The sequence below is a fragment of the Pezoporus flaviventris genome, unplaced genomic scaffold, assembly GCF_033815535.1.
Source record: "Pezoporus flaviventris isolate CSIRO_AGI_PZ_B2104156 unplaced genomic scaffold, CSIRO_AGI_Pfla_v1 ptg000086l, whole genome shotgun sequence".
Lineage (NCBI taxonomy): Eukaryota > Metazoa > Chordata > Aves > Psittaciformes > Psittacidae > Pezoporus > Pezoporus flaviventris.
In genome coordinates, this window is record NW_026892634.1 from 2485119 (window position 1) to 2506711 (window position 21593).

The following is a 21593-nucleotide window of genomic DNA, read 5'->3' on the forward strand; positions in this document are numbered from 1 at the left end:
TTTCTATGTCTGGGTTCAGAAGGAGTCAGCAGACCTTGGCAGTATGCCCTTGACCTCTAATGGATGTTGGGCTGGTGGATATTCAAGGCATTCTTTTGTAGACCTGAGACCTATGTGAGCTAAAGGAATTCACTCCTTCCACTCCACTGCCCCCTTTTACTCTCCCAGCCTCGTAAATCTGAAATTCCTTGTAAAATAGGGGAGGAAAGGGTGCAGAATAGAAAATGTGCGCTTTGCTCCCTCCCAGAGCTGCTGATTGCAGCACCCGACACTTGTACAAAACTACCATCAGAGCACCCAATACAAAACCACACACACATGAGCGCACACTCTTAAAAAGTTTTTATTAATTTTCATTGTTTTTTTTTTTTTTAAAAAAACAAACCCGTCAGTGCAACAGTTCAGTATCCCCTTCCTATCCCCCATCAGTAAGCAGTAATTTTAAAATGAGGAAATACCGAGTGCTGAAGCCAATGGGTTAGCATTTTGCTATTATTTCCTTCTGTCAAACTCTGAAAAAGTCCTCTGTATAAATTAAACAATGAAAAAAAAATGTTATTTTCAATTCTATGTCATTACAGTCAACAGAATCATAACAATGCATCTAAAATGTGTGACCACAATATATCAGGTATACATTTTTGGGAAAAGAAAAAAGGAAAAAAAAAAATATGACATTCTAGACTTGTTAAAATGATAATGGTCCCATATTTTTTATTAACAGGTTAGCAAAACAAAATCCAATGGATTACAATATTTACATGTTATTTGAAAAATTAAGTAGTGATAAAAGCATGTCACAATCATTATTTCTTTTTTTTTTTTTTTTTCTTTTTTTTCTTTTTTTTTTTTTTTCCCATTTTTGGTAACCATTACAACCAACCAATCCAGGTATGGAACTGTTTAAATACATTTGAAATGAGGCCAATTAAAAAACAAATACAGACACAAAATGTGTATTTATACTTGCCCCTCCAATGTTTTTCCATGACCTTCCCTCCCTACTTTGAAAAATAAAACAAAAAAACCCCAACAAAAAAAATTCAAAAGTATCCCCCTAACACACAACTGATGAATCCCCAAAAGCAAAACACCATGCTTCTCAAGTAGCACTTATTCCACAAATGCAACATTTTTGCCATCAATTTTATGTGAAGCTCTCTAGGACACCCATTCCTCAGCAGCTTCCTATTTTCCCCCCTCCCCCTCCCCCAGATCCCCCCAAAACAAAAAAAACAAACAAAGACACATGCATTTCTAAAACTAGGTTTCAGTCAAGTACTTTCTACTTTTTGGAAAGAAACTCTTTTTTTTTTTTGTTTTTTTTTTTGTTTTTTTTTGTTTTGTTCCCGTTTTTTTTTTTGTTTTTTTTTTTGTTTTTGTTTTTGTTCACAACCAGAACATACCACAGGCACCAGATCCTGTATTCATTGCTCAGGCAAAATTCCTGTTAAGCTTGGTAGGCTTTCCACCCAAGAAGTGGTGCAGGATCCGCCATTTAGGTATGCAGGTACCTATCCATTCTACGCTGCTCCCCTCACGCTAAAAGCTAAGGAGGAGGGGAAAAACTTAGCAACTCCATCTTGAATTGAGTAAAAGTAGTTCTTCAGGCTCAATGTCATATGTAACTATTTCACCTCCGCTTGCAAAAAGATGTGTTAACAGACACCCCTCCCTCCCACCACATCAGAACAAAAAGAAAACACACACACCACAGACGGAAGAAAAAAAGGCAGCCAATCTTAACGAAAAGTTACTGGTGTGAGACTGATAGATGTTAATATGACAAGCAACAGAATGGTTATGAGGACCTATGTGTTTGGCCCGCGAGCTGCATAGCTGTGCCGTAAGTTTGGTTCTTTAGTTTTTTTAAAAAAAAGTTAAAACTTCTTTGTTATTTCCATGTTTAAAATTAACAACAACACAACAACAACAACAAAAAGTTCTATTTGCAAGATCTAGTCTCCTTTCCCTGTCCCCCCCCCTCAAAAAAGAAATACTTGTTTTACATGAGAAACTTAATTGTGCTGTATTTGTAACACCTCAAAGACTGATAGAAAATAAACGTGGCAAACAAAACTGCACAATCAGTCACATGAAATCTATCAAATCCTAAAATTATAACTGAATACTAACAAACAGCTTACCTGGAATAAAGGATGACAATTCACAAACAGTTATCTAGGAATTAAAGTCTCTCTTTTTTTTTTGTTTTTTTTTTTACTAAAATAATTAAAAAAATCACAGTATTTTAAGAAATAAAACCCACACTGGGATTTTAAGCACAATTTGTTTTGCTTTCTTTAAAACTTTTTTTCTTCCTCCATTCACCAACTTGCCCAGCAGTCTCTCTACATTTAACCACAACAACAACAGGTAGTACTGACAAATGCAGAGATCTCCCTTGGTTAATTCTGAGGTACTAGGAAACAGGTGACTGTTTTAAGCAAAGCAGTTTCTGTTTTGTTTTTGTTCTCTTTTTTTTTTTTTTTTCTCTTTTTTTTTTTTTTCTTTTCTAAAGCAGTTGCATTTCAGTCTGGAAAAGCGTTATGTATTAAAACTAGAAAAACGCACACAAATTTGTGCGTTGAAGAGTTGTCCCCCTCCCACTTCTTCCATGCTCACGACGCTTCCATTCACAAACAATCCAAGTCTCCACTGCAAAGCATGATGTGTAATGTAGGAATACCGGGAGTTGCTTCATTAGTCCAAGATGAATGTAACTTCCCATCGTCATAATCCAGGAGAAGAGATGCAGTGATGTAATGGAGCCACTTATTCCATCACTTAAATAACTTTAATATACACACACTCACACGGGTACCAGTGCTTTGAAAATAGATCATTCAGTCCTAAAAGCAGCTTTATTTCTTCCTTCTGCCCACCCCACCCACCCACCTCACCCCATTCATCACTGTTCAAGTACGTTGAATAGAATCACACCAAATGCTTATTCGTTTTTGGCCTCTGAGTTGTCTTGGAGAGGTTTGTCAGCAGCTACCATGCTGACTGCTGTTTCACTGTTGTGGGAATAGTCCACCACCATTTTCTCAATGCCTTCTTTCTCTTCTGGCAGTGTGCTAACAGTTTCTTCTATGTCCTCCTTTGGCTGGCTGTCCTCACTGGTCCTGTGCTTGTTTTCGTTTAGTGCCCTGGAAAGCCGAATGGCAGAAAACAAACACTTACAGTCAAAGTGGAGAACAGCAAAGCCAATCTGTGCATATCACACACGGGAGAAAAACAGCTCACTTCCTAAAAACGTAGATGCAAGCAGCCCCACCATTGCCACCTCACTCAAAAAGGAGAGGCAGTTGAATGCAAGTACCAGTGGGACCTATAATATCCTAGCTTTGAAATCAAATCTTTGCTTGTTCTATAATGGGACTGATATGAGATAAGAGGGAAGAACCCCAACTGTGACTTTTAAAAATGCATTCCCCTTTCCCCAGTCCCTTGTAACCAATCAAAGGCACAGGAAGAGAGTACTTTTCCCAAAGAGTTAGTAATCCAATAGAATATTGTATAAGTTGAAACATTTCAAGCAGTCATATTAGGAAAACAAGATTAAGGAAAATATAAGTAGTATTTCCCATCCCATCACAGTTGTATTTGACTGTCTTCCACAGGTCAGGAACCTTAAATGAAATCTACTCTTTGAAGAACAACCCTGGCCAGCAAAAAAGATCTCTGCTACCAATGAGATCTTCATTAAAAAAGGAAAATTATTTCTTCAGAGATGTCTATCTTATCTGTGACGCGTAGCATCCCACACTACAAACTTCTATACAAAGGCAAAGATTTTCTCTATAAAGATGAACTAGTGAAGTTCACTATGCACATTTTAGGAGGAGTGCATTTTTTTTCGTCCCTTGAAGATTTTCTTCCCTTGATGACATTTCTCTGCACATAATTCTTTTCACTGTTATGCGAGTTTAGGTGCGAGCACGAGATATAACAATAAAGGGGGAAAAAAAACCCAAACAGTTCCTTCCTAGAACATCCCATGTAATTTTCTGCCATTTTTATGCTGCTCTGCTGGCTGGCAGAGACACTTAGGTAAAAGTTAATCCTGGCCAAGTGGTATTAACCTTGGGACGATCTCAAGTTTTAGAATCAGTTAAACCCTACAGTCTACAGTTACCCCAGGCAGCAGTGCTAAAAAGGATGAATAGGAACTTCCCATGCAGAAACATCTGATGACTGTGTCCACACCTGTGATAACAGAATTGTTCTTTATAGAATTGTGTTTGCCTTCATCACAGGGCTTTTTGGGAGGTAAGGAATAGGGTGGGGAGAATGCAGAGTGATCTACTGTTACCTTTGGTTGTCTTTCAAAGGAATGCAAGCCAACTTACATGCCATGTCTCAGCACATGTCGCTCCCACTCAGAGCCTTCTGTAAATGATCGGCCACAGAACTCACACGGGAAGCGTTTCTCTGGAGCACCACTCTCAGGAAACATCATGGGATCTGGAAAAAAAGACAACATAGCCCATGAATCCAGAAGAGGCAGGGCAAGAAGGAACCACTATGATCCTACTCTGATCCCCTCTGCTGCACCTTCTCATCCCTGAGAAACAAAAGGACTTACCTATCAAATAACTGTGTGTAAAAACATAACTCCCCCAAAGCAAAGCAACAGAACAAGTAACAAATCACAGGATCATAGAATCACAGACTGGTTTGGGTTGGAAGGAACCTTAAAGTTCACCCAGTTGCAACCCCTGCCACGGGCAGGGACACCCCTCACTAGGCCTGGTTGCTCAAAGCCCCCTCCAACCTGGCCTTGAACACTGCCAGGGATGGGGCAGCCACAGCTTCTCTGGGCAACCTGTGCCAGTGCCTCACGACCATCTCAGTAAAGAATTTCTTCCTAATGTCTAACCTAAATCTACCCTCCTTCATTTTAAAGCTATTCCTCCTTGCCCTATCATTACTTGCTCTTACAAAAAGTTCTTCCCCACCTTTCTTGTAGGCCCCCTTTCTGAAGTCTTAAAACATATCTGCAAATAAGGGTAACAAGTTTCTACTCCCTGTTTCTGTATTTCAACAAATGGCGTGATTGTGGAGTTTTAATTCATCAAACCTGGTAAGTTTAGGGCTAAAATGCCTTGAAAGCAAAATAAAAACACCAAGCCTTTCTATAATTTTTAAATTGGCAGTAAAATTTTAGGAAACAAAGTCTTCCTATATTTAACATGTGTTCCTTATAATAAACAGATATTCCTTCATCACAGTCTCATGGGTTAAGTTCTAAATCTTAACTGCATAGGTGTTTCAACCCGTCCTAATCTTTTATACAAAGTGCTTGGGGCCTCACTTGTAGAAGTCTCAAGCACCTAGTAATACAAGTGAAGTCACTGACAGCTCTGGGAGCGGTATTTCTGAAAGCCAAGCTCTATGTGAATGCAGCCAGCTTTAACAAAAGATGAAACATTTTCTCACAAATTAAGAAGATCACCACACAAGCCATTAAAAATAATTGCATGGACTATCTCACTTGATTCTTTTGCTGGAAATGAGACAGCACCATCTGCTCAGAGCATTAATTCCTTAGCAGGGATTATCTTGAGCAAGAAATCAACAGAATGTCTTTCTGACTCCTCCCAAACTACATAATAAAAGGGATTTTGCTTCATTTTGGTTTTGATCTCCACTCACTTGATTTCTTCACTCTCAGATGTAATCTGTTCAAGATCAGCCTATGAGCTTAAAATGCCCACACATTCCCTATTATCTGTATGAAAGTGCTGAAAATGTATTTTTGGGACACACTTCTCGTTAGTTAACCTTTACTAATGTTCTATATGAAATGATTCTTATAATGTTTTCTTTGCCTCTTCCCCCTGAAAGAAAAAGGAAAAACAACCCTTTGTATTTCTTTCTATCAGTGATTTATTATGTGGTTATCACAAAGCAAGGTGCTGTGTCAAGAAGACCAGAAAGTAAGTTCAGTTTACATATGCATTTTAATACCTTATGTGTGATGTAAATTTATAAACACACTGCAACACACAGACTAGTCATGGTACGGGGACAAATATTTATGGAGGGTAAAAGTTTTAAAGGCAAATGCTGTTGTTCTGTATAAGAATAGTATGGTAAACAATAAAAAGTTTATTCTGGATCTCTGTAGGAAGTTGATACGCAACACAGAAGCTGCTCTGCTCAAACAGGCAGCTGGGGTTGGTCAGCCTGAAGAAGAGAAGGCTCTGGGGAGACCTTGTTGTGGCCTTTCAGTTCTAAGAGGGGCTTCTAGGAAAGATAGACTTTTTATCAGAGTCTCTAGTGACAGGACAAGGGCTAATGGTTTTAAAGTGAAAGAGATAGATTTAGATTGGACACAGTGAAGAAATTTTCTACTATGAGGGTGCTGAGGTACTGGAACAGGTTCCACAGATAATGTGTGGATGTCCCATCAATAGATAGTCAGATTGGATGAGTCTTTCAGCAACTGGATCTAGTGAAAGATGGCTTTGCCCATGTCAGGGGGATTGATCTTTAAAGGCCCCTTCCAACCAAAACCAGTCCCTGATTTATACTTGCAATTCCCATTAAGATTAGCAAGTGCTACTCTAGTAAATCCATCTCTTCAGAAAACACTGTTCACCCTACTTCCCAATCAGTGTTCATAGAATCATAGAATGCTTTGGGTTGGAAAGGACCTTAAGATCATCTAGTTCCAACCCCACTGCCATGGGAAGGGATGCCTCACACTCGACCATGTCGCCCAAGGCTCTGTGCAACCTGGCCTTGAACACTGCCAGGGATGGAGCACTTACCACTTCCTTGGGCAACCTGTTCCAGTGTCTCACCACCATCACAGTAGAGAACTTCTTCCTTACATCCAGTCTGAACTTCCCCTGTTTAAGTTTAAAAACAGTGTTTTAGTTTTGTTTCTAGGGATGTGAATTTCTGCTGCTTCTCTGGAGGACTATCAGAACTGCTCTTCTCTGGAGCACGCAGAAGAGAGGTAACAGATTGCTCAGACACCTAACCTCTCTGCAGTTTTCCTGCATCACACACACAAGCACTCATGGACATTTATTTTTGTCTACTATGGAAAAACACCTCTCGATTCCACTTTCTGCCAAGACCAAGACATAAAGGTCAGTAAAGACAAACAGTCCCTCTAGGCTGCAGTTCTACCAGGAAGAGCTGTTCTTTCCATGCTGTATGCCAGACACTCTCTTTCCCCTCCCCCCCCCCCCATCTTCTTCCACCCTAGTCAATATATTTTCTACTATCCTTTATTAACAGACAACAATTCCCTTCCTTTCCCATCCAAGACAGCAGTTCAGCTCTGCTGAACTCTGTTGTTCACATGGGCAACAGCCCTTCTTTGGTTCACTGTCCAACAGCCCATTTGGAGAAGCAATACATTCTTCTTTGCACCTTCAGTACTGCACATACCAGCCTGAAGTCAAAGTGCAGAATCTAGGCAGCTGCTTGACTCACGGGAAGAAATCCTGGTTCTGACAGTCACAGACTTCAGAGAGGTCAGACAGTATTTGCTTCCAAATACTCAGAGCACACAGAGGCACTCTCAGCAAATCCCACTTCCTGCTAACACCACAAAGGCTAGAATTGCCAAAAGCACCCAAGTGGCATACAGGATTACACATTTTGATGTGGTTTGAAAGCTGTGAAAGCATTAGCCACTGTGACAGGCTATATTTAAAACCATAGTTCTGGTCCTCTGCTAACAGGGCAAACCATTTCTGTGTTAAATCCATCTTCCTAAAATCCACAGGGAGACGTCAGCATACAAATCAGCATTCAGCAACAACCACACCTTCAGTTCCTGTCTCACTGGGACATTGTTTGAAAGTGTACCTTGCATCTTGCACCTTTAGTAGTAATCCATAATTTCTCTAGAAAAATACAGTCAATACATCTGGATATTTTCTAAATATTCTTATTGTAGCAGAGAGAAAGGCTTTCTGTGTTTTCTACCTATTTTAGTGCAATGTATTGCACATGGTAACAAATTAAAAGGGATTAAAAGTAACAGTCGTGAAACACTGACCCTACAGGCCAGTCAGGCAAGAGTATCTGCAGATCAATATGGAAATACACATGATTTTTTTAGGCTGATTATTAGAACAAGCATGCAGAAATCATTTTAGCCAGTTACAGATCAAAAAAGCACAGACACAGGTGGAAGAAGTACAAAATAAAAATTAGCATTAAGACACTATCCCTTCCTTAATTATTGACCATATGAAACGGGGATAACCATTAGCTATTATCCTTGCAAATTTAAATGTCTAGCATAGAAAGTGGTATTTTTATTATTTCACAGTGTAACCTAAAGGAAATTTAAACACCGAACTTCACCTTGGGCTGTCCCACTCCCCATGGTGCATTTTACAGGGATTTGCAAGGCTTGGCAGATAGCACCTTCTTCCCCTTGATCTAGATACCATGGCTTCCAAGGTCACTTCAGCACCTGTGCTTGTATGTAATGCTAAGGTAATCCTCACAAGGACAGCCTGACTCTTCATCCCCTGCTAGCTGTGGGTCTATACAAAACATTAATCAGCCTGATACACCTGCAGCTAAGGTCCTTTAGTCATACCATTACACAATCACTGTTCAGATCATGAAGCAATGGGGGCCAAAGCTGTCCCTGAACAGACACCCAAGAATTTTTCCACAAGAGTTACTAATGTTGAACTTTGAAATGTGTATAGAATAAACATTCCTTTAGGTCTTTCTCTGATTTTTCTACTGTTCACCTAAGATCTTGTGAAGGATATTTTTCATAGAAACATAAACTGTTGCCTACCCAACTCACTTCCTTTCTTATTTAAGTAAAAGCTATCACTAACCACCCTTGAAGTCAAGTGCTAGTGATAAGTGCAGATTGAATTCATGCCACAGGGATGCTAAACAAAAGCCAAGATGCTGGGGTCTTGCTATTAAAAGGGAAGAAGCATGACCTGATCCCCTCCTATTCTGTAAACAAGCTGTGAATTCAGAAATGTCAATTCTTCAACATCTGAAAAGACGTAGGGAGATAAATTTTCTTTTGTCAGCTTGAAAGCTGAAAATTCAGGAGGAAAAAGATAAACACGGTAGAATACCTTTAGTTAAAATACATAGAACATGGCTAACTGCGTGCATCAGAATCGAGAGAGTGAGTGACTCCAGTAACCTGACATTCAGACATCACAGGGCTAAAGATGTTAAAGACTTGTGAGCACGTTGCATTTAACTGATGAACTGTGTTTAACTGATGAATTGTGCACTAGAGCAGGCTAGAAAACACACAGTTTATAACAGATACTGCAATAACCTGGTTTTCAAGGCGGAAGGTTGTTGGAAAGGGAAATCAAGAAACCCTTAGTTCAAAAAGATTCAATTTACAGAGAACTTTTCCCCTGCTAATCCAACTTTGACCAAACCAAAAGCATTAGCAAGCACATAGTCTACCCTTGCTGAAGTCAGTGTGATTAGTCTTAGGTATGAACTTAGGCACATATTTGAACACACAACGGTACAGGGCATGCAAGGAAGTGCCCTGGCTCCAGATCTGCTAACTGCAGCAACTGCAACAGGACTGACTCTGTCTGACAAGGAATGCTGGGCACAGTTAATAACAGCCCATAAAAAAGTTTGGCATTACCCCTTCCAAACTTCACTTGAACAATGCTGAGTGAAAACCTGACAATTTGTTACCAAAACAGAAAATCTGACAGACCAGTAAAATACTCCACTTTCGTAGTTTTCCAGGCTCTTAATCTGCATGGGCAGATAAATCACAGATGCTATCTGTGTTTTCTCATAGTACATATTTTCTTAAGAGACAGATAACTTGTAATAAGGATTAGAAACATGAGAGGAGCAGTGTCTTCACAAAAGCCCCATTCTCCTCCTGCTGCCATGCCTGCATGGCTCTACAGGAATGTGTTGTAGAGTCAACAGCTGACCTTGCTTGGTGAGACTGGTAGGGCATGTTGAAGTGAAAAAAAAAAAAAAGCCAAACCAAAAAAAGGTGCACTGACCTCTCTCTTCAGTCTTGGGGCTTAACTCTTCTTCTTCTTTTTCTTCTTCATCACTGCTGGAGCTCTCTATTTTCCCCTTCATTTGTTCCAACTGGTCCAAGTTAACACGTCCAACCAGCTCAAAATTACGACTCACCTTTGAAAGATACACTTTTTTCAGCAATCAGCACAATCCTCAGCTATTCAGAAAAATCACCACATATGTAAAACAAAACAGAGTACACCCCAAAGCCTGCTCAGTTAGGGGTGACATGCAGTCACCTGCTCAAATTAACATTCTTTTTTTTCTTCTTCTTCTTTTGCTGCTGCTTATTCTGCATTTCTCATTTTTGGTTTTCAAAAATCAATGACATTCAGCAAACACCCCCCCCCCCCCATTTTTTCCTGGTTGCGATGCATTAAAACAAAATAAAATTCAAGAAATGCAGAACACTTTTAAGTGTCACCCCTTTTTATGGCATCATTCAACCACTGTGATCAAACACTACTATTGTACATCCACACTGAAGGGGAATTCTTTGTGACTGGTTCATTCAGCTTCATTCATGAGAAAGATGGGTCTTTTACTAAGCGCATGGCTGCTGTGTGCCACATACACTTTCACTCATTAATAACAGATTAATTTTCGTTACGAAGGGCTGCAAAGTGCTTTGCGAACTGATACACAGGCTATAATGGGAACACTTCACCCAGCAGTCAAATTCAGCTAACCCTAGGGTGAAACGCATCAGCTACTTAACAGCTCACAGCAGCAGCATGAAAGGAGCAGCTTAGGGCTCGGAAGTCAGGAACTCCACCACATCCAAGAGAAACAGCAGAGGAGCAGTCGAGATTTACAGCAGAGGCAGAGAGCATGGAGCATGACCAGGACACTAGGGCTAATAATTGTTGGATGACAAGCGCCCTCTGAGCTCATTGATCACTGCTGGGAAGGATTTTGGATTCATGTTTCATGCAAAGAGACAGCACTCCAGCAGCACAGGCACTGAGCCACAGAGGCAGACAGGATGGAAATGGAGTGCAGTACAACACCTCTTGCAAGATGCTGAATGAAGTATCAACACTCACTGCCCATTTTTTATCCCTCTGTGGGAAAGCGAATGTGAATGAACATAAGGACCATGTGAATCAGACTGTAGTATTTCTCCAAACAGCAAACTATCCTGGTGTGCAGATTCCTAGTACTACTCCATACAGGCAGCTGTGATGAGGTTCTCTTGACTTACAACATTACCCACTGAGATATAAACAAACAAGACCACATGCAAGGCACTTAATTCAAACCAGCTCATCCACAGGAACTCTTTAAAGTGCAATATATCACTTGGGTATCTAAGCCCAGAATTAGTGTGATATAAATTACCAAAGAGAAATGGGGAAAAGATATCCTGAACTACAAAACTCCATCACTGCACATTCAGATTGGAAGGGAGAGCCAAGTAAGGGAATAATTTTCCTAGCCTGATGTACTGTGTCAAAAGAATGAGGAATAGTGCCTCCTGGATATGCCAGGTGCCTTACTGTGGTGACTAGGAGGCGTGGAACATCTCATGTTAATTGCAGAAGACTCTCCAGAAGTAGAAAAGATGAGGGCAGATAAGGACAGCAGGTCAACATAAGTTTACAGAGTTCATTTTTATAAGACAGCCAAATACTTTTTAAGCATTACAAGTTTTGCTGGGAATTCTGATGCTAATTATGCCAATATAAATGTATTTGGCTGTGTCATTCAAATCAATGAAATAGGAGTGAGTTTTTAGGGAGGACCTGGGCAGCTCAGCTCCCTCCAACAGGTGGAAATATGACAAGGAAGCAATCTAACAAATACTCCAAAACACATTTCAGTTCTATAATTTAAGTGTTTCTCAGCTAAACAGCTCACAGCTACAGAAATTAAAAGCTAACAATCTGTGGAAAGCCTCTAAGGACTTCTCACACTGTACCAGGTTTGAATTCAGGCACCCCACAAAAACTCCAAAGCAGCCTTGACTTAGGACCTGGTTTTACTTGCTGTTTATCTTTCCCTTGTTAAATGTAAACAGGGATGTATTCACCTCTTTGTTATTAAAATATGCATGGCATGTCACTGCTGCTGCAGTTGCCAGAGCAATCTTATGTTTGGAATCTCCTGCCTTTTAGAGAGGCTGAATCACACAGCCATAATACTGTTTCACAACCTTTTTTTTTTTCCCTCTTTAAATAAACATAGCATACACAAGAGCCTTTTCCAGATAATCATACTCTGCATACAACACTCTGCTAATTCTGATCAATCTGAACAGCTTTAGAAATCCTGAATTTTGAGTTTCTAAAGAAAAAGAAATAAATAATAGAAAACAGAGGAAGTGAAGCCCAACATGGAATTAGTTTCCAGATTTAGGGAGCTATAAGGAAAAAAATGCAGTGTCAAGTTGGCTACTCAAAAGTTTACATGCAAGTAAACTAACAGAGCATTTGCAAAGAGACTGCTAGCAGTGAAAACTATCTGGATGTTACCTTGTGCTCATCTCGAAGATGAGCATCCAGCTCCTCTGTGTGTTTGGTCTCATAGTAGCAGAGTTGGCATTTGTAAGGTTTCAGTTCATTGTGCTTCTCTATGTGCTGCTGCAAGCTCTCATCACTGGAGCAGGTAAAAGTACACTTGTCACAGCGGAAAACAACTCCCTGCAAGTACTTCGACAGTTTGGAACGGCAGACTTCAATGGGAACAACCCGCTCTTCTGTAGGGACAGGACAACATTCACTTAACAAACCTCATGAAATACCACCTGTCAACAGTTTGGCAACTACCACCAACCCAAAGAGGAAGATCTGCTGTATGGATATGCAAGACATCTACAAAGGAATGGCAACTAAGCTGGATCAACACAAAAAAAACAAAATACAACAATTCTTTCTTCAATGACAAAGGTAATCCTCCAAGGCTACAGATGCAGGTATCATAAATGTAACTGCTTATGGGGTGAAGAGGTTAGGAATGCAGTTCTGGGGGCAAATGAGGCTCCATCTGTGAGTCAGAGTAGCAAAGCCTGGGAATACAAAACCAGTCATAAATCAGCCAGACTAAAAGTCCATTTTGGTTCAGTACTTGACAGCAGCAAGGAATGGCTGCTAGAAATGTAATAAACAGGGAAGCTGCAGGATGCTTCCCAATGCATCACCCTGCTGGCTCTATAAAAATCAAAACTGGTATCCTCACCATCACACCTAAATCACCTCTGAAGTCTCTGAGGAAAGAGAAGGTAAGCAAGGCAGCACCTTTTCCTGGAAGAGGCTGTGCAGTTCAGGCACGGGCAGAAACCTCCCTACACACCCACAGCTTTCAGAAGGCTCTGATTCAAAATTGGCAGGCATGATGCACTGAAAAAGCTCTTGCTGAGTTTTCAAACTCCCCACTTCTCAAACAAAGCACTGACACTTAACAGAGCACCAATTAACTTCAGTCATTTGATAGAGCCAGAATCTGATGTGCATAACACTTACACACTACAGTTCCCCCAGCTGTATGCACAAGAGAAACCCCAAATTTGATCCTTCAGCTAAGGGTCACCAGAAAATCCTCATTTATGGCCTTCTGTTACTCAACTGACCTTTTGAACTAGAACACTGAAATTTAGTATTGTTGCTCCTTACGGACTGCAGATTAAAGGAGGAGTTTGATCCCCCTCATGCAGGTTCATCCCTAACAGCAGATTAAAACAAACAAATGAAAAAAACAGGCCTGAATCCCAGACATGGAGGCTAGTGGAACGTGAGACACAGCAATCCACATATGGATCTGAGTCAATGGGCTCTCATCTTTAGTGAGGAGGGTAGTATCATATCTAAGGACAACTACAGAAATACAAACTTCTTTAGGGTTTCTAGAAGGTGGTAAAAGCTCCATTGTTCATTCACTTTCGGCCAATTCACCTGTCACCACTGCTCACAAGACTTTTACTACAGCCGAACAAAATAGTCCATCTTGCTCAACTTCTCCTGAACACAAAAGCTGTCCTATCTTGTAACTTCCTCCTTGGCTGCTTCAAAAAGTGGAATTTTTCCCCCAAAGCTATGCCTTTGAAAAAAACTGTGGAGTTGTAATTCTTTTCTAAACCAACAACAGTTTCTCTAGCCATAAAGACACCAAGTTGTGGCTGTTCAGGGTGGTAAAACAGGAGGGGAGAATACGGTCTAAGAGACAACAGAATTTAAAGCTATTATTCTGAGGTCATAAGGAGACTTTTTGCGAGGTTTTTGCAGCTGTGTGCTTTTGAACTCACTGAAATAAGTGACACGCTGGCTTCAAAAGTGAAAAACTCAAGTGAAGTTTTCAAAAAGAGAAATACTAATTAATATATTTGAAAATTCACTTTTCCTCTAGCACCTGGCACTGATTAAAAAACCTAAAACACGAGAAAGTACAAACCTTTTTATCTACCAGTCTGGAGTAATGCAACATTCCTTAATTCAGATTACCAAAACCTATTATCTCACACTCACACCAACACTCCCCAAATCAAAGGCAGCACAATAACACAAGAAAAGCAAAGTAAACATAACAAAAAATTCTAACCTGACGGTGGCTTCTGTAGCCACTTATTAAGAGGGAAATATATACTCTCCATTTCAAGCACATGCTGTTTCACCAAGGGTTAGGGGTGTAACAACTTGGAAGTAATGTAAGAGTCACATATCCGTAAACATGTCTTTTTACATAGGAGGAACGTTAACTATGAATGGATCAAATCCTTCACTATTTTACACACTGCATCACTCCATCTATGTCAAAACTAATGTTCCTGGACAACAGCTCAGGGCTCTGCCCTTGTTTTACCAATGTAATGGCTATAAAAAAAGGCAGGCTATCTCAGACTACATTCACCATCCCACAGTGTTTCTTTCAGTGTATGTTAAATCTTGCCAAAATTGTCTGCTTCAGCTGTCACACACTTAAACACAATGGTAGAGCGGTTTTTAGCTGGATATATGCACTAGAAAGGACTTTGAGGATGGACCCTATTTCTTTTATTACCTGGAAGCTTGATGCCAGAGAAAATCGTTGTCCTTCCCGCAGTTACCTTTGAGATTATCAGCTTTACATTAAAACCTCTTTTACTCTGTTTTACCTCTCCATTATGTCCTTTGCTATCAGCTTTGTTTCAGCAGTACAAAGGCTTGAGATTTGGTTTGTGCAACTGAAGCAACAGCTCTACAAAAGAACAGATCCACAGTTTCACTTACCCAGGAGGTTAAGCACCTCCTTGAAATTGGTCAGAAACATCTCTGTACAGGCAGTACAGTTGCCTGAGCTCATGAAGTGGTCTTCACTTCTGCAACTGGACATTTCCAAAGTCAATTCTAGGCATGATGGAAAAGACCCATACTAGGCCCATCCAGTTCTCCCTCAGCCTGTCTATACGTATTTTAAAGGTCTGTCAGTTTCCACAGGAGCCCTGGCACAGCCACAAAACAGAGCACACCTCAGCAGCACTTGGAACTGCATGGTCCCCTGCATAGGGGTTAACTAAATCCTCCACTCCTCTGAAGTGAGCTAATTCTGGAGTATTAGTCTGAAGCTGGGCAAAACTGACACAGCAACACCTTCAAAGACAGGAAGCAAAAGCTAAAGCATCTGCCAAACTCTTACAACCAAATAAGGCAGCTTTGTAATGTGCTTTCTGAATCACTGACAGGTCATTTTTCCCAGATGTTCCCTCAGAATAGCCCTGCTAGCAGATAGAAACTTAGATGATCTCTGCCAACCTCACTGCTTTGGTACATGAAGGACTTTAAGCTACCAACACTGGAAAGCGGTATGTTACATGGAATTATGATAGTGCTTGTCACACCAGGATCTCCTCCAGGAAAAAGATGGCATGCAAAACTTGTGTTTGCTCACCACCAATACCCTACTGTGAAACTCTGCCCAACCTGCGAGCAGGCAGAGTGCCATCCCAACACATGGGTTTGGATTTCGGCAGCCAACAGACCATCTACAAGCATCAAGTGTGATAGCTATGGGCAGGAATCCCAGCCCAGAGAGACCAAACAGCTGTCTCTTCTGAGCTAGCAAGCCTGCAGTTAATAGAACATAGAAATTCCTAATCCTGCTTCTAGCTGTCTTTAAAATCAAGACAGGAAAGGTAAAGATAGAAAAGGTGTCTTAAAGGAAAACAAAAATATTTTAATTCTTGTTTTGACCCTAAGAATACTAAAGAGAAAAAATTCAAGCAAGTAATCAAGGGATATTTTGAGGCCTCTATGTTTAGTGATATAAATTGTCACAGAGTTTATGATAGCAAGGCCTTTACTATAACAAGAACATAAGCAGGAAACAACTCTGCACTAATTCAGAGCTGCAGCTTTGGGCAACTTTTGCTAAACAGGTGTTTGATGACTTCTCTAGAGAAAAAGCTTAAAAACCATTTTCAAGCTGCTCTGTTTCAGCACTGAATTTTACAGTAAATAAATAAGATGCATCATTTAGAAATTAAACAAAAGATACTCAAGGGCTGATGACTTATTCAACATACTTGTCCTTGTGTACAGAGAGATGAAAATTTAATTAAACCAGTCTGAAAGACAAAGGTGTTGTTCAGCAGTCCCCTCATCAGATACAGACACATACGCAGATATTGTTACCTCTGTGCAGTACTATATGGTCAATCATGTTGCGTTTGTATTTGGTGTGATATAGGCAAAGAGGACAGCGAAGGTCTTTGGGTCCTTCCTCAGGAACTGCTGAATGCCCAGCTTCCACGTGCATAGTAAAAGCAGATCTGTGAAACAGGAGGGAGAGATGGAAGCAGTCAGAGGAGGTGTGCAGGGAACGATGAAGTGTCATAGCTCTATAAAGGACGTGTTGTGTAAAATGGTACAGATAGCACTCAGCCTTATCTTCACAGTGCCACATGGTATTTCAGTGGGGCTACTCACATGAGTAACACATGAGCAGAGGTATTTGCAGGCTTGTATCCTCAAGTAACAAACACTGATTCTGACAAGATATTCTTTTGCATGAGTTGCTCTATAGTCACATTGCTATGGTTAAGATAGCAAAAGAATTCCCATCTTTCATGCTCATTATTACTCTTCAGGCTGAAATATTCAGTGTACTTTCTCTGGCAAAGATTAAATTTTTAGCAAGTTGAACAAAACCTATCAACTATTCTGGACTTGCATGGGAGAGGACAGACTTATTTCTGGAGGCAGGTAACATCCTCAACCACCTCTGTCTTTGTAGAAAAAGTCCAAAATCAGTTAAAATGTTAAAATCCAGGTTACAAAACAGACTTAGGTTCACAGTAAGTTTGGCTCTGAGTAGTTAAGTTTTAAAGCATCACCTATAAGGATCTGAAAACCCAAGACTAAGAATACTGTACTTATTAATGTGGAGGAATGAATGAATACTCCATAGTATTTTTACACATGCAAAAAAAATCATGCTGGCATTACACTGGCTTCACACTTAAAAGCTTCAAGAGACATGCAAACAGAGGAAATTAACTGTACACCTATAACCACAAGCTCAACAGTGAAAGGAGAGGTGTCTGTGACTTGGTCATTTTTTTTCTAAAGCAGTGGTAAAGCTTGCAAAAGCTAAGGACCTCACCACAATGAACTAGAGTAGTTAGTCTCTTTGAAGTTCTTCAAGACCCTTAGCTTGAACACAAAGCACTTACTAACACAACTGGCTTTGGGCCCAACCCAATGATCACTGAATTCTACAGGTGTATTTCTACCAACTTCAGTGAATCCTTCCATGCATTTAAGTTTCTATGGTGAGTTGAAGAGGGGATTGGTATGTGGCTTTTTGCTCCCCTCCCCCTTCTTAAAGACAGAAAACATACTGTGCTTCTCTAAAAAAAACAAGACTTAATTCCTGAATGAAACATCACCTGAAAGAACACTTCTCCCTTATGCAACTATGAATGCTTTTAAATATTGCTTAAGATTATTTTATTTCATCAAGGTAGAAGAAAACGGCATTTGCCAGATACGAACAGATTAAATGGACCTGGCAATTTCTAGATAAATAGCAACCACGACTGTCTTGGGTTCAGCAGCAGCAGTCATTTTACTGTTACAATAGCAAATTTTACCATTAAGGTAGCAAGGTAGCAAGAGAGGCTAGAGAAATATAACTACAGGTTCCTCTTCTGTAGATTCTCTCAGTTTGTGCTCAACATTCTGTTCAACAGAACCACTCCCCTTTATCCAGCCTTACTGCTTACCATCACCAGTCTCCTAAAAACTTAGAGACCTCAAATGTCAGCTGAGGGTGTTGTGCCTGGGGGTCCAGCATATCAGGAGGAAATGAGGAACAGCACAGGTGCATATTTTTCCCTTACTGAACAGCAGCTAAAAACATGCACACACACAAACACAGCACTGTTTTTAAACTTTGCACATCCAACTGAATTTTCTGAAACGTCTCTATATGTCATCAAATATGCCAGAGAATACTTTGCATTTAACCTAGATAGTTAGTGGGAGAAATAAAATTACATAAGAGAGGTTTCTTCAGAGAGGTGATGTAAACTCTCCTGTCTCCCTAGAACACCTGATTATCCCATGCTTCACACTGGTTGCACCAGGAAATGACCTTATTTTTGCAGAGAAATTTTCACACTTGAGGATAAGGACAGCACTCTTACTGTGTCCGGTGAGGAAAAAGTACTACCTATACCATTTCCTTCAGCAAGTAACTTGGTGCCCTGCTGGACCTGCTGTTCACAAACAGAGATGGACTTGGGTGATGTGATGGTTGGAAGCTGTCTGGGGCACAGCGGTCATGAAATGATTGGTGTTCAGTTCTGGGGGAAGTAAGGAGAGGGATCAGCAGAACTCTTGCTTTGGGACTTCCAGAGGGCAGACTTTGGCCTGCTCAGGAGACTGGCTGACAGAGTTCTTTGGGACGCAGCCCTGAAGCACAAAGGAGTCTGGGAAGGCTGGACATTCCTCAAGAAGGAATGCTTAAAAGCACAGCAGCAGGCATCCCCATGTGCCAAAAGATGAGCCAGCAGGAAAAAGACCAGCCTGCCTGAACAGGGACCTTTGGTTGGGACTCAGGGAGAAAAAACAGGGTTTGTGACCTTTGGAACAAGGAGCAGGAAACTCAGGAGGGCTACAAGGATGTTGTGAGGTTATGCAGGGGGAAAATTAGACAGGTCAAAGCCCAACTAGAACTAAATGTGCTTACTGCCATAAAACACAATAGAAATGTTTCTATAAATGTATTAGAAAAAAAAGGACTAAGGAGAACGTCCATCCTTCACTTGACACAGGTAGAAATACAGTGATATGGATGAGGAAAAGGCTGAGGTATTTAACACCTTCTTTGCCCCAGTCTTCAATAGGAAGACTAGCTGTTTTCTGTGTACCCGGCCCCTGAGCTGGTAGACAGGAATGGGAAGGAGAATGAAGGCCCCATAATCCAAGGCAAAATGGTCAGTGACCTTCTACACCTTAAACACACACAAGTATAAGGGATCAAATGGGATCCACCCAAAAGTACTGAGGGGACTTTGCACCATTTATCAGCTGTGCTGGCTAAACAGGGAGGTCCCAGTTGACTGGTGCCAGAAAAGGTTATAGAGCAGATCATCTGGAGTACCAACATGCAGCACATCCAGGACAACCAGCTGATCAGGCCCAGTCAGCATGGGTTTGAGAAAGGCAGGTCCTGCTTGACCAACCTGATCTCCGTCTATGACAAAGTGACCTGATTAGCAGATGAGGGAAAGGCTGTGGATATTGTCTATCCAGACCTTAGAAAAGCCTCTGACACCTGCAGCATTTTCCTGGAGAAACTGGCTGCTCATGGCTTGGACGGGTGTGCTGTTTGCTGAGTAAAAAACAGGAACCAGTGGATGCTGGGGCCCAGAAAGTGGTGGTGAATGGAGTTAAATCCATTTGGCAGATGGGCACAAGTGGTGTTCCCCAGGACCCAGTACTGGGGCCAGTTCTGTTTAGTGTCTTTGATAATGATCTGAAAGAAGAGATCAAGTGCACCCTCAGTCAGTTTGCACACAACACCAAGCTGGGTGGGAGTGCTGATCTGCTGCAGAGTAGGAAGGCTCTGCAGAGGGATCTGGACTGGCTGGATCCATGGGCTAAAGCCATTTGTGTGAGTTGTTTCAACAAGTCAAAGTGCTGGGTCCTATGTTTGGGGCATTAGTAATTCCATGCAATTCTACAGGCTTGTTCGGTTGATATGCTGGAAGGAAGGGATGCCATCCAGAGGGATCCTTACACGCTTGTGAGGTGGGCTGATACCAACCTTATGAAGTTTAACCATGCCAAGTGCAAGGTCCTACACCTGGGTCGGAGCAATCCCAGGCACAGCTACAGGTTGGGCAGAGAAGAGATTCAGAGCAGCCCTGTGGAGAAGGACTTGGGGGTGTTGGTTGATGAGAAAATGAACATGAGCCAGCTTCAGTGTGCGCTCCCAGCCCAGAAAGCCAACCGTATCCTGGGTTGCATCAAAAGAAGCGTGACCAGCAGGTCAAAGGAAGTGATCCTGCCCCTCTACTCTGCTCTCGTGAGACCTCACTTGGAGTATTGTGTGCAGTTCTGGTGTCCTCAACATAAAAAGGACATGTTGGAACTGTTAGAACAAGTCCAGAGAAGGGCCACGAGGATGATCAGGGGACTGGAGCACCTCCCATATGAAGACAGGCTGAGAAAGTTGGGGCTGTTCAGCCTGGAGAAGAGAAGGCTGCATGGAGACCTCCTAGCAGCCTTCCAGTACTTGAAGGGGGCCTACAAGGATGCTGGGGAGGGACTCTTCATTAGGGACTGTAGTGATAGGACAAGGGGTAATGGGTTAAAACTTAAACAGGGGAAGTTTACATTGGATATAAGGAAGAAATTCTTTCCTGTAAGGATGGTGAGGCACTGGAATGGGTTGCCCAGGGAAGCTGTGAATGCTCCATCCCTGGTGGTGTTCAAGGCCAGGTTGGACAGAACCTTAGCTTAGTGTGAGGTGTCCCTGCCCATGGCAGGGGGGTTGGAACTGGATGATCTTAAGTTGCTTTCCAACCCTAAATATTCTAAGATTCTGTTCTGTGATTCTAACAGTGGCTGTAAAGCTGCCCAGTGGAAAAGAACCCAGGGTGCTGACTGATGGAGCTGAACATGAGCCAGCTTGTGCCCAGGCAGCCAAGAAGGCCAATGGCATCCTGGCCTGTATTAGAAATAGTGTGGCCAGCAGGGCCAAGGCAGTGATCATCCCCCTGTACTTGCACTGGTGAGGCTGCACCTTGAATCCTGTGTGCAGTTCTGGGCCCCTCACTACAAGAGAGACATTGAGGAGCTGGAGTCTGTCCAGGAAAGAGCAACAAAGCTGGTGAAGGGTCTGAAACGCAAGTGTGATGAAGATCAGCTGAGGGAACTGAGGTTGTTTAGTCTGGAGGAAAGGAGGATCAGTGAAGACCTTATGAGCTCTCTGCAGCTACCTGAGAGGACGTTGCAGTGAGGTGGGGGTCAGTCTCTTCTCCCAAGTAACAAGAGATATTATGAAATAAAATGGCCTCAAGCTGCACCAGAGAAGATTTGAGATTGAATATTAGGAAAAATTTCTTCACCAAAAGGATTGTC

The 21593-nt window shown here is 41.5% G+C and overlaps 1 protein-coding gene across 6 annotated transcripts in view; it reads right to left on the reverse strand.

Moving 5' to 3' along the window:
- Nucleotides 1–327: 327 nt before the first annotated feature.
- The window catches only part of ZNF462 (zinc finger protein 462), a 96484-nt gene continuing 75218 nt past the window's right edge, over nucleotides 328–21593 (reverse strand). For 3 of the 6 annotated variants that reach the window (XM_061475641.1, XM_061475644.1, XM_061475642.1), the window contains exons 9-13: nucleotides 16635–16771; nucleotides 12507–12730; nucleotides 10011–10146; nucleotides 4356–4470; nucleotides 328–3152 (exon numbers count right to left, since the gene is read on the reverse strand). In XM_061475641.1, the coding sequence (XP_061331625.1) occupies nucleotides 2951–3152; nucleotides 4356–4470; nucleotides 10011–10146; nucleotides 12507–12730; nucleotides 16635–16771 (814 nt within the window). In that variant the 3' untranslated portion in view covers nucleotides 328–2950. The other 3 variants (XM_061475645.1, XM_061475643.1, XM_061475646.1) reach the window with 2 other exon arrangements.